Source organism: Dromiciops gliroides, chromosome 3, assembly GCF_019393635.1.
Source record: "Dromiciops gliroides isolate mDroGli1 chromosome 3, mDroGli1.pri, whole genome shotgun sequence".
Classification (NCBI taxonomy): Eukaryota; Metazoa; Chordata; class Mammalia; order Microbiotheria; family Microbiotheriidae; genus Dromiciops; species Dromiciops gliroides.
This window is the reverse complement of record NC_057863.1, coordinates 480,343,869-480,363,731: the sequence shown is the minus strand read 5'-3', so window position 1 is coordinate 480,363,731 and position 19,863 is coordinate 480,343,869. Positions and strand designations below refer to the sequence as shown.

Below are 19,863 nucleotides of genomic sequence, written 5' to 3'. Positions count from 1 at the left end.
GTGTCTGAGATCAGACTGGAACTCACTGCAGAGTCAGCACTCTGCCCACTGCCACCTAGCGGCCTCTGGCGATACTGGGGACACTTTTTCTATTTACTGATTTGGAAGGAAATGTATTATCCCCTTAAGTCCTCAATCCCATTGCCTATCATGTCAATATCAATAGCTGACATTTCTATAGAACTTTTAGGTTCACAAGAGTCTCTGGATATTTTTCCTAAAGGATGAATATCCACCTACTGTCCAGACCAACTCTAAGCCTGATCAGTCAGCAAGAGCTGATGAGGTCATTGTGTGAAATAGCCCAGCTGCACATGGTATGGGAAAGGGGGGAGGAAATGGGGGTGGGATGCATCAATAATTAAGAATGATTTATCATGTGGTCACAGAGATATTGGTACCATATGAGAGGCATGAAAGGCTAGTCTCAGGGTAGCCCCCCATGAATACAGTATGATGTTGTTTTTATTTGGGGGTAATGAGAAGGCCATGATGAATTAAAACATCGTATATTTCCCCCATGGCACTGAAGACAAACAACTCTGAAAGACTGAGGAACTCTGAAGAATGCAGTGACTAGCTGAGGAGGAAGCAGGCTGCCCACATCCTGATGGAAAGGTGACAGATTCAAGATGCAGATGGAGGCAAACATTTTGGGATGTGGACAATGCAGTGGGACTCTTTCATCCACTTCATTTTCCAAAGCAGTGCCTGAGCCCTGGCAAAGAAAAATCGCTGTCGGTGGATGGGCCCAGACCCTACATGTGTTCTTACCCTGGGCAGTGTGAGCATCATTTTACTTCACAGATAAAGAAACAGATTCAGAGCACAGAGGCAAAGGGACTTGCTCACAATCAGCACACAGCTAGCCAAAGGCAGATTCAGGACTTGAACCCAGGCCTTATGACCCTTCCCTGTTCAGTATACTCTCCACTGTACCTTAAAACCTCCCGATGAGTAGGTTGTAGTTATTTTCATTTCATCCTTTTGTGATAAGAAGGGTCTCTGTTATCCTATCCTAAAGATGGGAAAATTGAACTACTGAATGACTAGTGTCATGACCAGTCTGTGGGGGAACCTTAACATATGTGAGCTTCCATAATAACTATGCTTCTGTCCATGTAGCATATTTGGAAGGGGTGTATGTCCTGTTAGTGCAACATCACAGCAACACCGACCTCTCAATCCGGAATCAGAGAAGCTACATTTGAATCCACATCCCCTCTATTGAACAAATCACTCAACCTCTCTGATGGATCTCAGTTTTCTTCTCTCTAAAATGGGGGAGTTGGACTTTTTGACTTCTACGGTCCTTTCTAGTCATAAATCCATGATCCTTTGAAGCCTAGACAAATGTATTAGAATTGAAACCATCACAGAGTCAGGGGGCTCAGCTCCTGTGTTTACTGTGGTTCTCAGAAAGGTCAAGCGACATCAGAAACAAGGAAGCCCCAATTTTCACTAAAAAAGGACAAAAACTGCCTTTCCTTTTTCATTTGCATATTTCTGGGACCAGATAAGCAGCTTCATCTCAGGCTGCAAAGGACAGCAGGGCACGAAAGCATTTCGCTTTGAATGGAATTTGAAGCTCCTCCATCCTGAGAGTGTTTAAAATAGTTGCCCCGAATGGAACTTCCTCGGGCAGAGTTCCATATCGTGTTTTCATTACGACATCATGGGGTTTTTGTTTCTTTGTTGTTTGGTTAAACTGGAATTTTGTTGACTGGAATTTTGTTTGAGCTAAGTGGGTCCCTGCCTGGAGCTAGGAAATCTTTCTGTGCTACAGTCACCTTATGTGAAATGGGATTTGGCTCATTATAATCATGGGCCTGGGTTCAAGACCCTGAAGCCAGAGGGTTAAAGACTGCACCACACTTCGAGAGCCCAGAGGCCGACTTCATGTTGGCTTAGATGACCCCACAGGGAGGAGGAATTTAGCAGAACATCATGGAGTCTGGGGCTGTTTTACTCAGAATACTTCCTTGGTGATACTCAGTAACTTGGCTCTCCATTCAACCCTTTGAGAAAGAGATGCTATGATGGTCACCATTTTTCTCAAGGGAAGTATGATTGTCGAACAGTAAGGATGTCATATTTCGATGAGAAGTATTAGAAGTATTGTTCTCCCAATTTTACAGGGGGTAGGGGAAGAACTGAGTAATAGAGAATCCCTACCCCAGAATGGTCCAGGAAGTATGCACAAGAGTCAGGATTTGAATCCAAGTCTTTTCTGATCCCCAAACTTGTGACTTTTCTACAACACTCTGAGAAGGGTCGATCTGATCTGGTGGATTACAAGTAGGATCTCCTGACCCCAAATGATTCTCTTCAGTGATGCTAACTCTCACCTTTACCAGCTCTTTGCCCAAAGCATACCCCTCTCCTAGCCCTTATGTAAAAGGGGAACACTTCTGGAGGGGTCATGTAATGGGTTCTTTGGAGACTTTCTTTTGTGAGGAGAGAGATTGCCTTCATATCTTGGTGATGGGGACTGAATGGAAGAAAAGGGGCATAAAATGGGAGGACAACTGGGGATGCAAGAAGCACACCTGCTGGCTTCACTGTTTCTGTCTAAAGCTTCCCCTGTTCTTGATTTATGGGGACCTTTTTATTGGCAAGTAGTATGTGCCTCCTACAATATGACAAGCAAGTGAACTGTGATGTACTATCAGTAGGATCCTAGCGGAGCATATTGTGCAAAGCACACCCAGGAGATGCCAAAAGTTCAAATTGTGTGCCCTTGGGGAAGTCCCTTCATGTTTTCCATAATACTTTCTCTGTTGATGGAGAAAAAATGCCTTCCTCATAGGGCTGTTGTGAGATTCAAATGAGATAGCAAATGTATAGAGCTTTGCACAATTTAAAGTACTATAGAAACATGAATTACTACTACTACTACTACTACTACTACTACTACTACTACTACTACTACTACTACTACTATTACTACTACTACTGTTGCTGCTGCTGCTGCTGCTATTGTCACTGTTGCTACTACTACTTCTACTAAATATTTACCAGATGGTGATATAACTACAACTGTAGAAATACCATATTAGAATGAGATTTAATGCTACAGCACATGAATGAGAACTTATCAAAATCATATTCTTGGTAACACATACTTGATTTATTTCTCTTATATTATTTGAAATTACAACTATGAAACAAAACTCCCCCCAAACCCCTTGAAATGTGCTGCACTCTTATTGTCACAGATTCACTAAATGTACCCCTGACGATACTGTGTTTATCTCAGAAGTTATTATTTTGACTACTAGCCATAGGTGTTGCTGTTTTTTTAATGTTAAAGCTTCTTTCAGGGAACTCTCCACATGAGCTCCATCCAAACCAAACAAGTCCTGTGATTATTTAAAGAAGCGACTTTGATTCCACTGTCCATTCATCCTTTTCAGATACAAAAATAACACATTGTTTTATCTAGGAGTATAAGAACCCCTTTTCAAAGGAAATAAAAAGAGCAGACAGTTTCCTTCCTGACTAATTCACAAACCTCTTTTCAAATCTGTTAAACATAGCCTCAGACATAAGTCCTTTGCCTGGCTTCATTTCCTAAGCTCCACTGGACAAGATAGGCAATGTTAAACATTCATTACAGTTTTTTTTTTAATTTCTATGGCTACTACATAAAACTGAGTCTACTAAAAGCTTGGAAAGTCAACAAAGATGAGTTACCAAGCTGATGAAAACTAAAGCTATTATTTATAACAAGAATTTGATTACACATAAAAGACTTCTAAGGCAGACACTGCATCTAACTCTTCTGAACAATATCCAGATCTCAAATTTTGCTCAATAAGTCATAAGGTTGATGAGTAAGAGGCTTCGGGACTTAAGAAATACATTTTGTCACACACACGCTGACTTGTCATGTATTCCATGTAATGTGAATTTTCCCAAAAAATTATCTCATCCCTCAGGGATCCCTGCATAGAGTGACCTAACGAACATACATTAATAAAAGTATAGCTAAACTTCATATAAAATATTTTCATAGCTTTGACTCACTTGACACTAATTCCTTAGATAAACTCTAGTCTTAATCTGAATTGTCTCTGTAAAGGTTTTTGGATAAAGTCCAGAATACTTTCTAACATTTTAAGGAAAGACTGAAGATATAAATGAACCAATCAATCAGCAAACATTCATCGAGTGAATCTCTACAACTGTGGCACTATGCTCAACAATGTGCAGAATACAAATTCTAAGATACTTTTCTCCAACAGCTGGCAATCTTATTGATTTGAGTCAACTTGGCACTGTGCAATGAATAATAGGCTAGAATTTAGGGACTAGGACAATGGACCCAGAATAACTGTCCAGGACTCAGAGATGAAAGGAATCTTAGGGATAATTTTGACCAGCTTCATTCATTCATTCATTCATTCATTCATTCATTCATTCATTCATTCATTCATTCATTCACTCACAAGTATTTATTAAGCACCTACTATGTATTAGGCACTATCCTAGCCATTGGGGATAAAAGAACCCTCAAAGAGCTTACATTTTACGGGGGGTTGGGGTAAGGAACAACATGTGTACAGGTAAAAAAATACAACATATTAAGTCCTTTCTGTGGGAAAGGTCATTAGTAAGACCACACAAGTCCTAATAGCAAGGATTTGAATACATATCCTCTGGCTCTAAATCTAGGACTCTCTAACACTTTCAATGTGAATTTAGGTTAGTCACTTAATCTCTCTAAGGGTCATTTTTTAAATCTGCAATAATACTTGCCTTGCTTGTGCTGCAGGGATGTTTTGAAGAGCAAATGAGATTATATATAGTGTTATACAAGTGGAGGGTCTTACTATCAGTATTGAGATGTGATAACTGTGACAGGAAAGGATGGTTAGTAAATGAATCATACTGATAAGTGGGAAGAAATAATGTGTCTTCCAAAACGCAGCCAAACTGATTAATTCTAATGACCAACCTTGGTTCAGCAGAAGAACTGATGAAACATACTCCACTCATCTCTGTCAAGGGGTGGGAGACCACTAGTCCAAAATGTTGCATACACTGCTGATACAGTCTTTTGGTTTTGCTCCAGTTCAGCAGGGTTATATTGACAAAAAACAATAAAACTTAAATAAAAAGAGTGTGTCTAATGAAAGTTCTTCACCTTCTGTAATTTATTTATGGGCAGTCATCAACTTTTGAATGGATTGTGTTCCCAAAGTTCATTTGCCAGGTGTTTGGAACTCAATGTACTTTCCCATAGAAACAATGCTATAAATCATGATTAGCTTGCTGGACTAGCCCACAGAAATGCATTTAACCTCTAACATGCCAGAACTATAATACTAATAGAGTAACATCTTACTTAGCTGGAGGCCACTTACCCAGTAAACTCATAGAATCACAGACTCAGAGTTGGAGGGGAGCTCAGAGGTCATTTAATCCAACCCCTACTGGAAACATGAAGTCTTTAGATGACATCTCTCCTCCATAGCAACTTTTGTTGTTGTTGTTTTTGTTTTTGTTGTGTTTTTTGGTGAGGCAATTGGGGTTAAGTGACTTGCCCAGGGTCACACAGCTAGTAAGTGTCAAGTGTCTGAGGCCGGATTTGAACTCAGGTCCTCCTGAATCCAAGGCCGGTGCTCTATCCACTGTGCCACCCAGCTGCCCCCCCCATAGCAATTTAAAATCATAAATCTGTAAGTTCTTTGAGGATTGTTCTTTGCTTTTGCCTTTCTTTGTTTAACTTAGTGCCTGGCACACAACAGGTATTTAATAAATGCTTCTTAACTGATTCCTTGCTCTGTAGACTCTCAGACTTGGAAACTGTTCATGCTCAATCTTTTGTCAAATGATCATGTATGGTTTTATCTGTTTACCTATTGTATTCCCCAAATAGGATGTAAACCCCCTAAAGACAGGAACTATTTTTCCTTTTCTCTTTGTATCTCCGGTCAAGTTTGCTTGCATTAGGTGTTTAATAGATGTTTATTGGATTGGAATGGAGGAGACCTTCCCATCCAGTACAACTTCTGATCCAATGCAGTTTTCTCTTCTATAGCATCCCTTACAGGCATTCACCCAGTCTTTGTTTGTATACTTCCAAAGACAGGAAGCTCATTATTTTTACCACAGTTAAGAACTAGGAAAGAAGCAAAAAAGTTCCAGGTGCTCATAGACGGACCAAAAGAAATGTCACATTGTCCATTCGCTAATGCTCATGCACCTTAAACATGGCCAATAACTTATTGATTAATAAATGTCACATAAAACAACATTGGACCGATGAAAATTTAGCTCAATGAAACCCTCAGATAATCTGAATTGGAGAACCAAAGGTACTAATTTTCCCTGGGGATCCAAAGGAGACAGGCCCGAATTCATTTGCACAAAATATTTTTAAGTGGGGAAGCAACTATGACTATTTGAGGAAGGAAAACTGAAACATTAAAAAACTAAGGGATATCATTCTAATTGATATGAAGTATGGATGCTACGTCAGAGAAAAGAAGTTGTGAAGCTGGAACTTCATTCCATCAGGAAATATTGAGAGGGCAGAAATCAACTGCTATCTAGCTCTTACCACTGTTTAGAACCAAGGCAGCTAACTGAGTGATCTTAAGAAACGTCCTATTAAATTTTTTTTTTTTTTTTTTGCGGGTCAATGGGGGTTAAGTGACTTGCCCAGGGTCACACAGCTAATAAGTGTCGAGTGTCTGAGGTCACATTTAAACTCAGCTCCTCCTGAATCCAGGGCCAGTGTTTTATCCACTGCGCCACCTAGCTGCCCACCTAATAATACATTAAACAATAACTTCTTCCCCTTCTTTCCCCCTTTCCCCCTTTTCTCTTTCTCCCCTCCCTTTCCTTCTTCTCCTCTCCTTTATCTCTTCTCCCTTCCCTATTGTCTTTCTCTTCTCCCCTCCCTTCCTCTCTACTCTTCTTCTCTCTGCCTATTCAAATCTTTCCATCTTCCCAGACCTGGCACCCCGCCTCCCCAAGCATTCAGTACTCAAAGAATTCTCCAGTTGAATTTTTTACTATTGATTCTTTAAAACAGTCGGGTCTGGATTGTTCTTCCTTCTTCTCTTTTATCCCCTATCTTGAACCAGATGTGCAAATTAGGCAGCAAGAACCCACTGAGACTTAGGAGGAAGGCCACTGCAATGCAGGATGGTAGAAAGGAGCAGTCAGGAGCTGTGCTTGAAATGAACTTCAAGTAGTCAATTCACCTTCTCTGTCTTCAGTTTTTATTATGTACAATGTGATCTGTAATCTCCCATGGATGAATCTTTCCCTCTGGGCTTCCATAAGAGTTTTTGCCTCTGCTAAGGGACTCATCATACACTGCCATGGTTATTTGTTTGCAAGTCCTATCCTCTCTACTACAGACAGACCTCCTAGACCTGTTTCTGGATGTCAGGGGCTGTATTTTTGGACCCATGTGTCTTCCCCAGAGCATCTAGAACACAGTTTTGCACATAGTAGGTGCTCAAAAAATGTTTATTGAATTGAATCAAAAAATGTTTGTCCTGACTGCCTCCCAGAGTTTTTTGTTTTTGTTTGTTTGTTTTTGGCAGGACAATGAGGGTTAAGTGACTTGGCCAGGGTCACAGAGCTAGTAAGTGTCAAGTGTCTGAGGCCAAATTTGAACTCAGGTCCTCCTGAATCCAGGGCCAGTGCTTTATCCACTGTGCCATCTAGTTGCTCCACCCAGGCATCTGGTGGTAGTGGCTGGCAAGCAGGGGGAGGGGAGGATAAGGGATATCTCTCTGGCTTTGTCTTTATTAGTGGTTTGGATGAAGACATGGATGGCAATCCAACCCAAACCCTAGGATGATATAGGGCTGGGAGGATGATCCCAAGAGATCTTGATAGTCTGCAATGCATGTCTGAATCTATTAAGATGAAATTTACTAGAAATAAGCCATAGTATCTTATCATGTTTTCAAAAAATCAGCTGGATAAGTGAATTATGAAGGAGACATGCTTAGAAAGCAGGCAATGTAAACAGAAAAGAGTTGAGGCTTTTAGTGAATTTTAAATTCAAAGGAGTCAATGGTATGACATGGCGGCCACAAACCATACCGTAGTCTTAGGCTACATTAATGAAAGTCTGGAATCTCCTATTTCAGGAAGGACACTGAAATAGTCAAGTGTTCCCAGAGGAGGGTAACCGGGATGATGAGGATTAGTTGAAGGAACTGAAGGATGGACCTCCTTCCCAGACTGCCAACCAACTGACTCAAACAGGACAGATGAGCAAGCCTGGTTGAAGCAGCAAGTTATCCCAAGGAAAATGCAGGAGGGACAGCAGGTGATGCTGATGGGATGGTAAGCCCAAGAGGCCTGGGAACAGTAGCATCCTTCAGATAATTAACCATGCTCCCAGCCTGGCTCCCATAAGCCATAATCCAGGGAAACAACCTCCTGTGGAGATATAGCCTGACAGCTTCCTCTGCAGGTGTTGCAGCCTCTCTCCCCCACCCCCATCCCATCCAAGTAGTCACAACTACCAAAGAACTAGAAAAAAATTCAATGCCAAAGTCCTTAGCGATATCAGTGTTTCAACTTCAGAAAGGGATATCAATTATTAGTGGAAATCACCTCAAAGAAGATGCATTACTGTTTGCTTTGCCACTGTACCATAAAACCAAAAAAACTTTTAGATCTGATTTGTAGCAGAAATTTTTAGTATGTATTGTCTCTCCCTACTAAAATGTGAGCTTCCTGAGATTGGGGATTGTCTTTTCCATTATATGGTCACTGTTCACCACAGTACTTTGCCCATAGTAAGCACTTATTAAGAGATCATTCATTCATTCATAATTATCCTAATGAAAAAAGACAGGAGGAACATGATTATGGTCTTCAAGTATCTGAAAGTTTGTTATATGAAATAAATATTAGAATTATTAAATGCAGCTAGATGGTGCAGTGGATAAAGCACTGGCCCTGGATTCAGGAGGGCCTGAGTTCAAATCCAGCCTCAGACAACTTGACATGTGCTAGTTATGTGACCCTGGGCAAGTCATTTAACTTTCATTGCCCTGCTCCCCCCCACCCAAAAGAATTATTTTGCTTAGTTCTAGGTAGAAGTTACAGAGAAGCATACTTGGGATCAGTATAAAGGCAAAATTCCTAACAATTAAGGCCACCCAAAATTGGAAAGAATGATAGTGAGTTTTCTATTACTTGAGGTATTTGAGCAGAGATATTTGTCGAGGATATTCCATAGGAGATACCTGTTCATTTACGTACTGAACTGCATGACGTATGAAGTTCCTTCTATGATTCAAGGACTGAGGTTTCACTGCTACAAATATTTTTCCTTACCAACATATAATAATAATAATAGCTAGAATTTATATAATGCCTACTATGTACCAGGCACTATGCTAAATTTTTTATAAATATTATCTCATTTGATCTTTACAACCATTCCAGGATGTAGGTGCTATAATTATCCCCATTTTATATTTGAGGAAACTGAGGTAGGGATTAAGTGACTTGCCCATGCTCACACGGCTACTTAGAGCTTGAGGCTGGATTTGAACTCAGGTCTGCCTGACTCCCATTGCACTACAAGCTATCTGCAAATGCTAAACAATTTGGCTGTCTCTTGATTCCTAGTGTTTCAGCAACATGAGATATTAGTCCCCTGTCACTGCCCTACTACTGATTCTACTTATAGATGCTCATAGCAAGATACTCCTTTGTGAAAGGGGAAGGTAAATAGTTTTTCTTGTTTGGAGACTCACAAGCTACAGGGTTCAATGGAGAGACCACTTAATATGATCCTTCACCTATGCATTAGGAAGAATTGAAAGAGCATTGGAAAAGGGGAAGCTCTGAGTAGTTGCCAGGAGAATTTTATATTTGAAACACATTGCTTTTTTTCCCTGAAAAGATTATATTATTAGAAAACTGAAATTCCAAAACATTTATTGTCAAGGGGGAATCTTGTGATGCATTTTCTGAGGATGGTGAAGGTATCTATATTTAGAATAGAATTATTTTTTCCAAGTAAACCCTTACACATATTTAAATGTGCATAGTTAGAGAACATAAAATATTTAATATTCAATGTTCTGAAATTTATCTTTGACCATTCTAAAAAAGACTTGTTTTCTGAAGCGTGTCACTGAAAAGATTTTGCTAATTAATTGTAAGGTTTAATGTTATCTCTACACGCTACAGATATTTGCATTTTAAGTGTGCTGTTTTGGCATCAGCTGAGGCTATATTGCACTGTGTGTTTTGGTGGTTCTTGGCATCAAGAACTGAAATTTCAAGCTAGGTCCTTTTCTAGATGAGAGGCACGTGAGACTTTTCCCTGAGCAGGATCTAGTCTTTTTTTTTTTTTTTTTTGTATTTTGCTGTTGAGGGATATAAGGAGGAAGCATCTATATTTATTTTAAATTTGGTCATGTTTATATGTTTATTATGGGGTATTAACCTCTGATAATAGTTTACAGCCTACTTCATGCTGAAACCAAGCTCATGAAAACATCCATCACAGCAGCCCCAGCAGCATTTGTTTGGTTTATGGGAACTGGAAGAGGAAAATGAATGAAATTTTTTAAAAAGTGTGTGTGTGTTTTCTGTTTTCAATATGCACCCATGTCAGCCCCCCCTCCCCACACCTCCTTCACCCACTTTCCTCACAGGTGGGAGCCTGGTGCAATCGGTCTGTTTAGGTCAACATAAACACATTGGGAGCCACCAGCTTCCGTTCCTCCCGGATCCATTTCCCTTGCAAAAACTTCCCTTGGATTGCTGGATTTTTCAGTCCCAGAAAGGCTTAGTCAGCCAGCTTCTTTACCTAAAGACTTTCCAGACAGAGGCAGACCCCCTTGAGGGGAGGAAGGAGGTGGGAAAAAGAAGGGGGGGTGGGAATGGGAGCAAACAGGGAAATCGATGTCTGAGACATTTCTTGTTTGTTGCTTTCTCATGCTGCTGTTTACCTTGTACGGTGAGGTATGCCGAGCTCTGGACAGAGCCCTTCTGGTTGGTGGCTTTGCAGCGGTAGAAGCCTTCATCCTCTTCTGTGACTCTTTCAATAAACAACGTGCTGCTTCCTGGTCCCAAAATAATACCTGAGGAGAGAGAGAGGTTTAGATGAACGAGACTGAATGATAAACACAAACAGTGACTTTTGTAACACCACTGGCTTCCTATGATTATGCGTTCAGACAAGGAAATCCGAGCCACAGGTTAATCCAGCACCATGCTGTTTATATGTTTTCTTTCCATTGTGGCTTCTCTACATTTTTGCCATGACAGTGTCCAGAGTGGGAAAGGCAGAAGAACTGTGCATTGTACCTCAAGGTGGAGGTTGAAAGAAGTTAGCCTTTGTTGTAGGTCAACTCTACTAGAGATTGAACATGAGGATAAAAGCACCCCCTCAGCAGACGGGCCAAAGACTGAAGGCTCAGTCTGCTTAGACGTAAACACAGATCACATAGGGTGGAACTGTAAAAAGAACATAGGTGCACCATAGGTGGTGCAGTGGATAGAGCACCGGCCCTGGAGTCAGGAGTACCTGAGTTCAAATCCGGCCTCAGACACTTAACACTTACTAGCTGTGTGACCCTGGGCAAGTCACTTAACCCCAATTGCCTCACTTAAAAAAAATTTAGTTCTAGTCCAATTCAGTTTAACAAGAATTTATTAAACACCTACTGTGTAAGGCATGAGGGATACAAAAATAAAAATAGCCCCTGCCCTCAAGGGACTCACATTCTACTGGAGAGAAATAACATGCACATAAGTAATTACAAAATTTACATGAAGTTTTTGGGGAAGGAACACTAATAACAGGGGGGAATCATAAAGTTTCCCAATATTATGAGGAGGCAGTTAGATGGCTTAGTGGATAGAACTAGAGTTCAAATCCAGCCTTAGACACTTAGCTGTGTAACCCTGGGCAAGTCACTTAACCCTGCTTGCCTCAGTTTCCTCATCTGTAAAATAAGCCGGAGAAGGAATTGGCAACCCAGTCTAGTATCTTGGCCAAGAAAATACCATGGGTAGTATTGGCATGCTGTGGTCCAGAGGGTCACAAAGTCAGACACGACTGAACAACAACAAAACATAAGAGGCAGAAGTCATGAGTGGGAACGTTCTAGGGGCAGCTAGGTGGCACAGTGGATAAAGCACCGACCCTGGATTCAGGAGGACCTGAGTTCAAATCTGGCCTCAAACACTTGACACTTACTAGCTGTGTGACCTAGAGCAAGTCACTTAACCCTCATTGCCCTGGAAAAAAAAAAAAGAGTGGGAACATTCTAGGCATGGGAGACAGCCACTACAAGTCAAAGAAGTCAGTTTAGCTTTACCTTTGTGTGTGTGTGTGTGTGTGTGTGTGTGTGTGTGTGTGTGTGTGTGTGTGTAATATAGAATAATTCTGGACAGGTAAGTTAGAGACAGATTGTGAAAGACCTTCAGTGTGAAACAGGGAGATTTCTATTTCTATTTTATCCTAGAGACAATAGGGAGCTACTGAAGCTTCCTGAACTCTCAACAATTAATTTATTGACCACCTGATATGTTCTCAGCACCATGTTGGACACATACAAAAGAATATAACACAGTCCCTACCTCAAGATGCTTATAATCTAATAGGTGTAGCTATCTGGTGCACTGGATAGAGGACTGATTCTGAAGCTGGGAGGACCCGAATTCAAATCTCACCTCAGACACTTACTAGCTGTATGAGCCTGGGCAAGTCATTTAACCTCAATTGCTTTAAACATCCAGGGCCATCTCCAGTCATCCTGATGTATATCTTGCCACTGGACCCAGATGGCTCTAGAGGAGAGAGTGAGGTTGGTGACCTTGCACAGTCCTTCCTCACTTAAATCCAATTCAGTGCATGTTATGACATCACTCTGATGTCATGGTCCTCTTTGAGAATGATGGACAAACAACAACAATGATCTAACACACATAATGCAATAGGGAATATACAAGTCAGTGAGGATAATTAGGTTGTAAACTGTGTACTATGGACTTTGCAATGCTTGTGGAGTTCAGAGGAGAGGCTGGGGTAGGAATTAAAACCTCCTTGCAAGAGCTGGGCCTGGTGATGGGGAGGATTATTTTCTTTTCTGTTTCTTTTCTTTCTCTTTCTTTCTTTCTTTCTTTCTTTCTTTCTTTCTTTCTTTCTTTCTTTCTTTCTTTCTTTCTTTCTTTCTTTCTTTCTTTCTTTTCTCTCTCTCTCTCTCTCTCTCTCTCTCTCTCTCTCTCTCTCTCTTCCTTCCTTCCTTTCTTTTTGGGGGGCAGGGCAATGAGGGTTAAATGACTCGTCCAGGGTCACAGAGCTAGTAAGTGTCAAGTGTCTGAGGCTGGATTTGAACTCAGGTCCTCCTGAATCCAGGGCCGATGTTTTATCCACTGCGCCACCTAGCTGTCCCCTGAGGATTTTTAAAAATGGAAAAATTAACAGAGATATTTCCAGGTGAGAGAAACATAAACAAGGGCTGAGGGAGGACAAGAGGCTCTGGGGTAATGAGGAGGCTGGTATAAAATCAGAGTAGAAGTTATGTGCTGAGGAGCAGTGGGGAAAATGTTGAATAGCTAAGGTGAAGTTTGGATTTTGGAAGTGCTTGAAAGACTGGTAAAAAGTCTGAACGTGATTCAGTAAGAAGTAGGAAGCCAATAAAAAGGTTTTAATCAGGACAGTGACATGATGAAAGAGGTGTTGAAGCCGTGGGTATGGCAGGAATTCATAGGATGGATTGGAGGGGGAAGAACCTGGAATTAGGTTGGCTAATGAGGAGGTTGTTGCAGTAATCAAAGCACGCAGTTATGAGGACCTGGACTGCGATGGAACATGAAGTGTATTTGTGGGATCTCATTTCACCATATTATCCCTCTCTATGTAATCTTTATGTAGTAATTTAATCATATTCCTTGGTGGTGGGGGGTGGTTGTCTTTGTTCTCGAAGAGGATCAATGACATCATGAGGGTGATATCTTAACTTGGGAGTGAATAGAATTTAAGGGAGGCACTGCTGTACAAAGTCACCAGCCTCACTCTCTCCTCCAGAGCCAGCTGGGTCCAGTGGCAAGACGTAAGTTCTGAAAAGGGGCCCATAGACGTCACCAAACTACAAAAGGGGCTATGACACAAAAAGGGGTATGAATCTTGCCTTAGAATGTAGTGGGGAGGGATAGAGAGCTTCCTATAGTATAGTGCTTGAACTGTGATTAATCTGATAATGTCAGGCAGCTGTGCAATTCTTGCTAAAAACTGCTTACCTATAAAGGTATGAGACTAATATTAATCATTAGTGGCTATGTATGGATCACCTATGATGTACCAGAATTGTAGTAGACTCTGTAATAAGTTACTTTCTCCATCCTAGGGCTCAAGTAAACTTGCTCTCTTTGGTGCTTGGTAACCAAAGCTTCACAGAAGAGATGATGGGTATGCCAAGCAAGCATAGGTGTCAGGCATTGTGCTAAGTGCTTTAATAATAATAATAGCTAATATTTGCATAGTACTTAAAATACACCAGGCACTGTGTGAAGGTCTTTCCAAATATTATCTACCTTGGGAGGGAGGTACTATTTTTATCCTTATTTTATAGATGAGGATACTGGGGCAAACAGATTTTTTTTTAAAGGCATTTGCCCAGGGTCACATAACTGGTAAATTTCTAAAGCCAGATTTGAACTCAGGTATTCTTGACTCCAGGCCTAGTGCTCAATCCACTGTGCCACCTAGCTGTCTCAAAGGGAGGTTGGATAGGGTTGTTTTCATAGGAACATTTAACCTATTGAAGGGTTTTCATAGTTTTATATTATCAGTGCTTGGACTTAAATTCCTTTTAAAATTGGTTGGTTGTTGTCCTTCATGCTTGAAGAGGACCAAAATGACACCACGATATTGGGGTCAAGGTACAGTGTGTCTGACCCTGGCTGATCAGACCCATACAGGCTCAGAAGGCTCTACCTCAAGTCAGACACAGATAGTAGAGATTCTCTGGATTTGCACATTTCACCCTATTAAATTAGTAGCCACTGGGAAGCTTTGGACACAAGTGGTCTTCATGATGGCTTGCTGTTACATCATAGAGACTCTAAACCACTATAAATAGATTATATATTGAACCCTATGTCCAGGACCCAGAAGACAACTAGGATTTCTATCAGATTTGGAGGAGGCAAAGTATTTTGTGATAAATTTAATATTTTTCATGCTGTTCTATAAAGCAAGTCAATTAATCTTTTCATTTTATAAATTAGGAATATGAGGTACACCGAGGTCAGATGATTTGCCAATGGAAAGGGAACTCCCCTGAGAACCAGAAGATGTGGATTCTATTTCTGACTCCATGGCTGTAGGCAAGTTCCAGAATGTAGTTTGATCTCGAATATGACTGGATCGAATGAACACAAAGATCCAGTCCATATTGAGCTGGTGAAGTGTGACCTGGCAGCAGTCAAAAGCTAATGTGATCTTTGGACATATTGAGAGATGTGGAGTGTCTGGAGGAAGCATGGGGACACTGGCACTGTCCTTGTCCCTGCAAGGGCTACGTTCGGAGTGGTGGGTTCGGTCCTGAGTATGGCATTTTAGGAAAGGCATTTATAAACTGACGCACTTCCAGAGGAGAGCATCCAGGTAGGGAGGGCAATGGGAACCACATCATCGGAGGATTGTATGAATGAGCTCAGGATGTTGAATCTGGAGAAAAGCAAATCAGAGGGAGATGACTATTTTCAGATATTTTCAGGGTAGTCATGTGGAAGAGGCATTTGGTTTACTTTTCTTGGTCTCATAGGGCAGACCTTGGAGCTTTGGTTGGAAGGTATAGAGAGATAGGGTTAGCCTTGACAAGGCAGGTTGGTGGTGCAGTGGCTAGAGCACTGGGTTTGGAATCAGGAAGGCTAACCTTCATGGGTTCAAATGTGGCTTCAGACACTTACTAGCTGTGTGACCCTGGACAAGTCACTTAACTCTACTTGCCTCAATTTTCTCATCTGCAAAATGAACTCGTGAAGGAAATGGCAAACCACTCCTGTGTCTTTGCCAAGAAAACCTCAAAATGGTGTCACAACTGAACAAGGTTATAGACATCCATTTAGAGCTATTCAAAATGGAAATGGATTGGCAGTGGGCTTTCCTTATCACAGGTCTTCAAGTGGAGGTGGAAGGATCACTTGTCAGGGATATCGTAGAGGGGATTTCTGTTTAGACTAGACTCCATGGCTTATGAGGTCCTTCCCAATTCTGAGGTTCTATAAGCCTGATACTATGGAACATGTTGTCAGTGGTAGTGCCAGGGAAGAAAATAATGATGTCACAGGGAGATGAAGGGTTGGAGGAAAAGATAATGAATTTGGTATGGGACATGTGGATGAAGTGTTACTCAGGGGGAAGTGGTCATGTATCTTTGGACATTCAGGAGGCCATGCTTTGGAGCTCAGAAGAAAGGTCAGGGCTGGAAGGGCATATTTGTTGATAACATAGTTTCAAAGACATTCTAACCAATCTAAGGACCTATTAGATGGACTCCTTTAACTGATCCAATACATTCATACAGCTTCTGTTCTTCCTCTTTTCCTCTGATAGAATTGTCTGGTTATCAGAATGAACTGGGTACCTTTGCTTTTGAGGCAACTAGGTGACACAGTGAATAGATCACCTGATCTATTCTGATCATACCTATGGTATGGAATAGATAGGTGAATAGATCACCTGATCATACCTATGGTATGGAACACCTGAATTCAAATCCCACCTCAGATACTTTTAAATTTTTGTTTCAGTTTCTCATCTATAAAATAGGAGTAATAATTGCACCTCTCTCACAAGGTTGTTGTGAGGATCAAATGAGATAATATTTGTATTTTGCAAATCTCAAAGCACTATATAAATACTAGCCGTTATCTAGCACTTAGCACAGTGTCAGGCATATTTGTTGTTGTTCAGACATTTTAATCATGTCTGACTCTTTCTAAGCCTATTTGGGGTTCTCTTGGCAAAGATACTGAATTGGTTTGCCATTTCCTTCTAGGGCTCTTATACAGATGGGGAAACTGAGGCAAACAGGGTTAAGTGACTTGCCCAGGGCCATACAGCTTATAAATGTGTGAGGTCAGATCTAACTCCAAGCCTAGTGCTCTATTCACTGTGCCACCTAGCTGCCCATGCCACATAGTAAGTACTTAATAAATGCTTGTTGATTTGATTGAACTGACCAAATTGTCTAGTTTTAGGAGTTAGCATGTAGTTGTAAGATATGAAATCCTGAGATCTGAGAGCATATCCTGGCTCTGGTAATTCCTAGCAATATGACCAATATGATCATTTAACATCTTACAATTTTCATTACCTAATCAGTAGAATGGGGATAATAGTATTTGATTCCCTACCTCACAGGGTTATTGTTGGGAAAACACATCATAAAACAAAATACAATAGAAATGTGAATTCTGATTATTGGAGGTTTTGGTGCCACAGTTTGTGTCTTAACTTCCTGATCTTATTTATCTTTTTCTTCAAATTCACCTGCCTTCCAGACTTTCCTATTTCTGTCAAGGGTACAACCTGTCGATGGTTTCAGGAACTCGTGTTCAGTGTCATTACTGACTCCTCAATCCTATTCACTCTGTATATCTAAGTAGTGGCCAAATCTCAAGGATTCACCCTCCATCTATTCCTTTCTCCCGGCTCACCCAGCTCAGGCCCTCATCATTTTTCACCTGGATTGTGGCAGCAGCATCCTCCCAGTTGTTCTGCCTGCCTCAAGTCTCTGTTCTCTCCAAACCATCCTCTCTTACAGCTGCCAAAATGATATCCCAAAAGCACAGTACAACCATCCCATGCCCCTACTCAGTAAGTTCCAGTGGCTCCCTGTTAACTTTTTTTTTGGTGAAGCAATTGGGGTTAAGTGACTTGTCCAGGGTCACACAGCTAGTAATGTTAAGTGTCTGAAGCCGGATTTGAACTCAGGTCCTGGTGAATCCAGGGCCGGTGCTCTATCCACTGAACCACCTAGCTGCCTGTTAACTTTTGGGATCAAATACAAACTTGTCTGTTGGACATTTAAAGCCCTTCATGACCTGACTTCCCTCTACCCATCTAGGCTTGTACTATGTTACTAATGGTCATTAATGTGCAGCTGAACTGGCCATTTTGTTGTTCACACACAATACTCCATTGCCCATCTTTGTACCTTTGCATCGGCTGTCTCCTATGCCTGAAATGCTCTCCCTCCTCACCTTCACCTTTTAGCATCCCTAGCTTTCTTCAAATGGGTGGCAAAGTGGTGAAGTGAATAGAATGCCAGGCCTAGAGACAGAAACAAATCATCTTCCTGAGTTAAAATCTGACCTCAAATACTTACTAGCGGTGTGACCCCGGGAAAATCACTTAATCATGCTTGTGTCAGTTTCCTCCTCTGTGATATGAGCAGGAGAGGGAAATGGCAAACCACTCCAGTGACTTTGCCAAGAAAATCCCAAATGGGGTCAAGAAGAGTTGGACATGACCGAAACGACTGAACTGAACTGGGCTCCCTTCTAGGGTCGGCTCAAATGGAACATTCTTCAGGAAGCCTTTCTTGATCACCCAGATATTACTGCCTTCCTCCAGAAATTACTTTGTATCTTGTGTATACTTGTATGTGTGCCCGTTGTTTTCCCCGCCAGAATGTATGCTTCCTGAGGACAAGGATTGTTTCATTTTAGTCTGCATGTCCCCAGCTCCTCGCATAGTGACTGGCATGTAAAGGGCCCGCGAATAAATGCTTTTTGATCAACTGTTCTTTAATATCTGCTCAGAACATTACAGTTGTCTAAGGCTGCAAATAGTGACTGTGGGAGTCAGGAAAGGCTTTCTGATTTTCTCGGCACATTTTTTAAAAAAATGTGTTATGTGATGCACCATTTCTTTCTTTCTTTCTTTCTTTTTTAGTGAGACAGTTGGGGTTAAGTGACTTGCCCAGGGTCACACAGCTAGCAAATGTTAAGTGCCTGAGGCTGGATTTGAACTCGGGTCCTCCTGACTCCAGGGCTGGTGCTCTATCCACTGTGCCACCTAGCTGCCCCGATGCACCATTTCTGCTCTAGGCATGTTGCCTTCACCTGCCTAATGCACTCTCTTTTCTGGAAGCTTCTGTATCTGGAACTTTCAATGTTAGAATTTCCTAGATATTAGCCATTTGGCTGAGACCCTAAACTCCCCATAAAATCCTCGTCCTTCCTCTGCATCCCTGAGTTGTCCTGATCCATAAAGTGAGGAATCCTAGACATTAAACCAGGTAAGTGTTGTGAGTGCTAAGCCTCTCATGGGATTCCTTTTTCTTGCTATGACCAGAAGATCATTATGTTTGAGGCTCTAGGGATAGCCCAAGTGAAAACCTTTCTCTAACCTGCTTTGAAGTTTTTGGCTACTGCCCTAATATAGGGGATGGGTTCTGACCTATTTTGGGGGGGCAGATTCTTCTCCCTCACTGTGCCTGTATGTTATGTCATATAACCTTTATTTGAATTAAAGTGGGACAAATAAAGGTTTATTGTTTTAAATATTTAATGGATGGTCTAATTCTTTTGAAAGCCTATAAGCTACTATAATGGACTGGAACAGAGCCATCTGCCCTAACTTACCTTCCCAACTCTGGTCTATAGAAATTTTTACTGTCCTTTGAACCTCAATTCAGTGTCCCCTCCTCCATGAAACCTCTCTGATCACTGTAATCAGAAGTGATTGCTCCCTGCTCTGAATGTTGTGTTAATTTGTTGGTATCTCATAAGGCACTTAGACCTGGTTATTTGTGCACTTATCCTCAATCCCCTATTAGATTATAAGGTCCTAGAGGGCAGGGATTGTGTCTTATTTTCCTTTGTATCCATCACAGCAAC

The 19,863-nt window shown here is 41.3% G+C and overlaps 1 protein-coding gene across 2 annotated transcripts in view; it reads right to left on the bottom strand.

Moving 5' to 3' along the window:
* The window catches only part of FLT1 (fms related receptor tyrosine kinase 1), a 204,539-nt gene that overhangs the window by 67,996 nt on the left and 116,680 nt on the right, over nt 1-19,863 (bottom strand). For both annotated transcript variants that reach the window (XR_006355646.1, XM_043994779.1), the window contains exon 15: nt 10,953-11,084. Coding sequence is in view for 1 of the 2 variants with exons in the window: in XM_043994779.1 (XP_043850714.1) it covers nt 10,953-11,084 (132 nt within the window). In the remaining variant the exon portion in view is untranslated. The remainder of the gene's footprint in view (nt 1-10,952; nt 11,085-19,863) is intronic.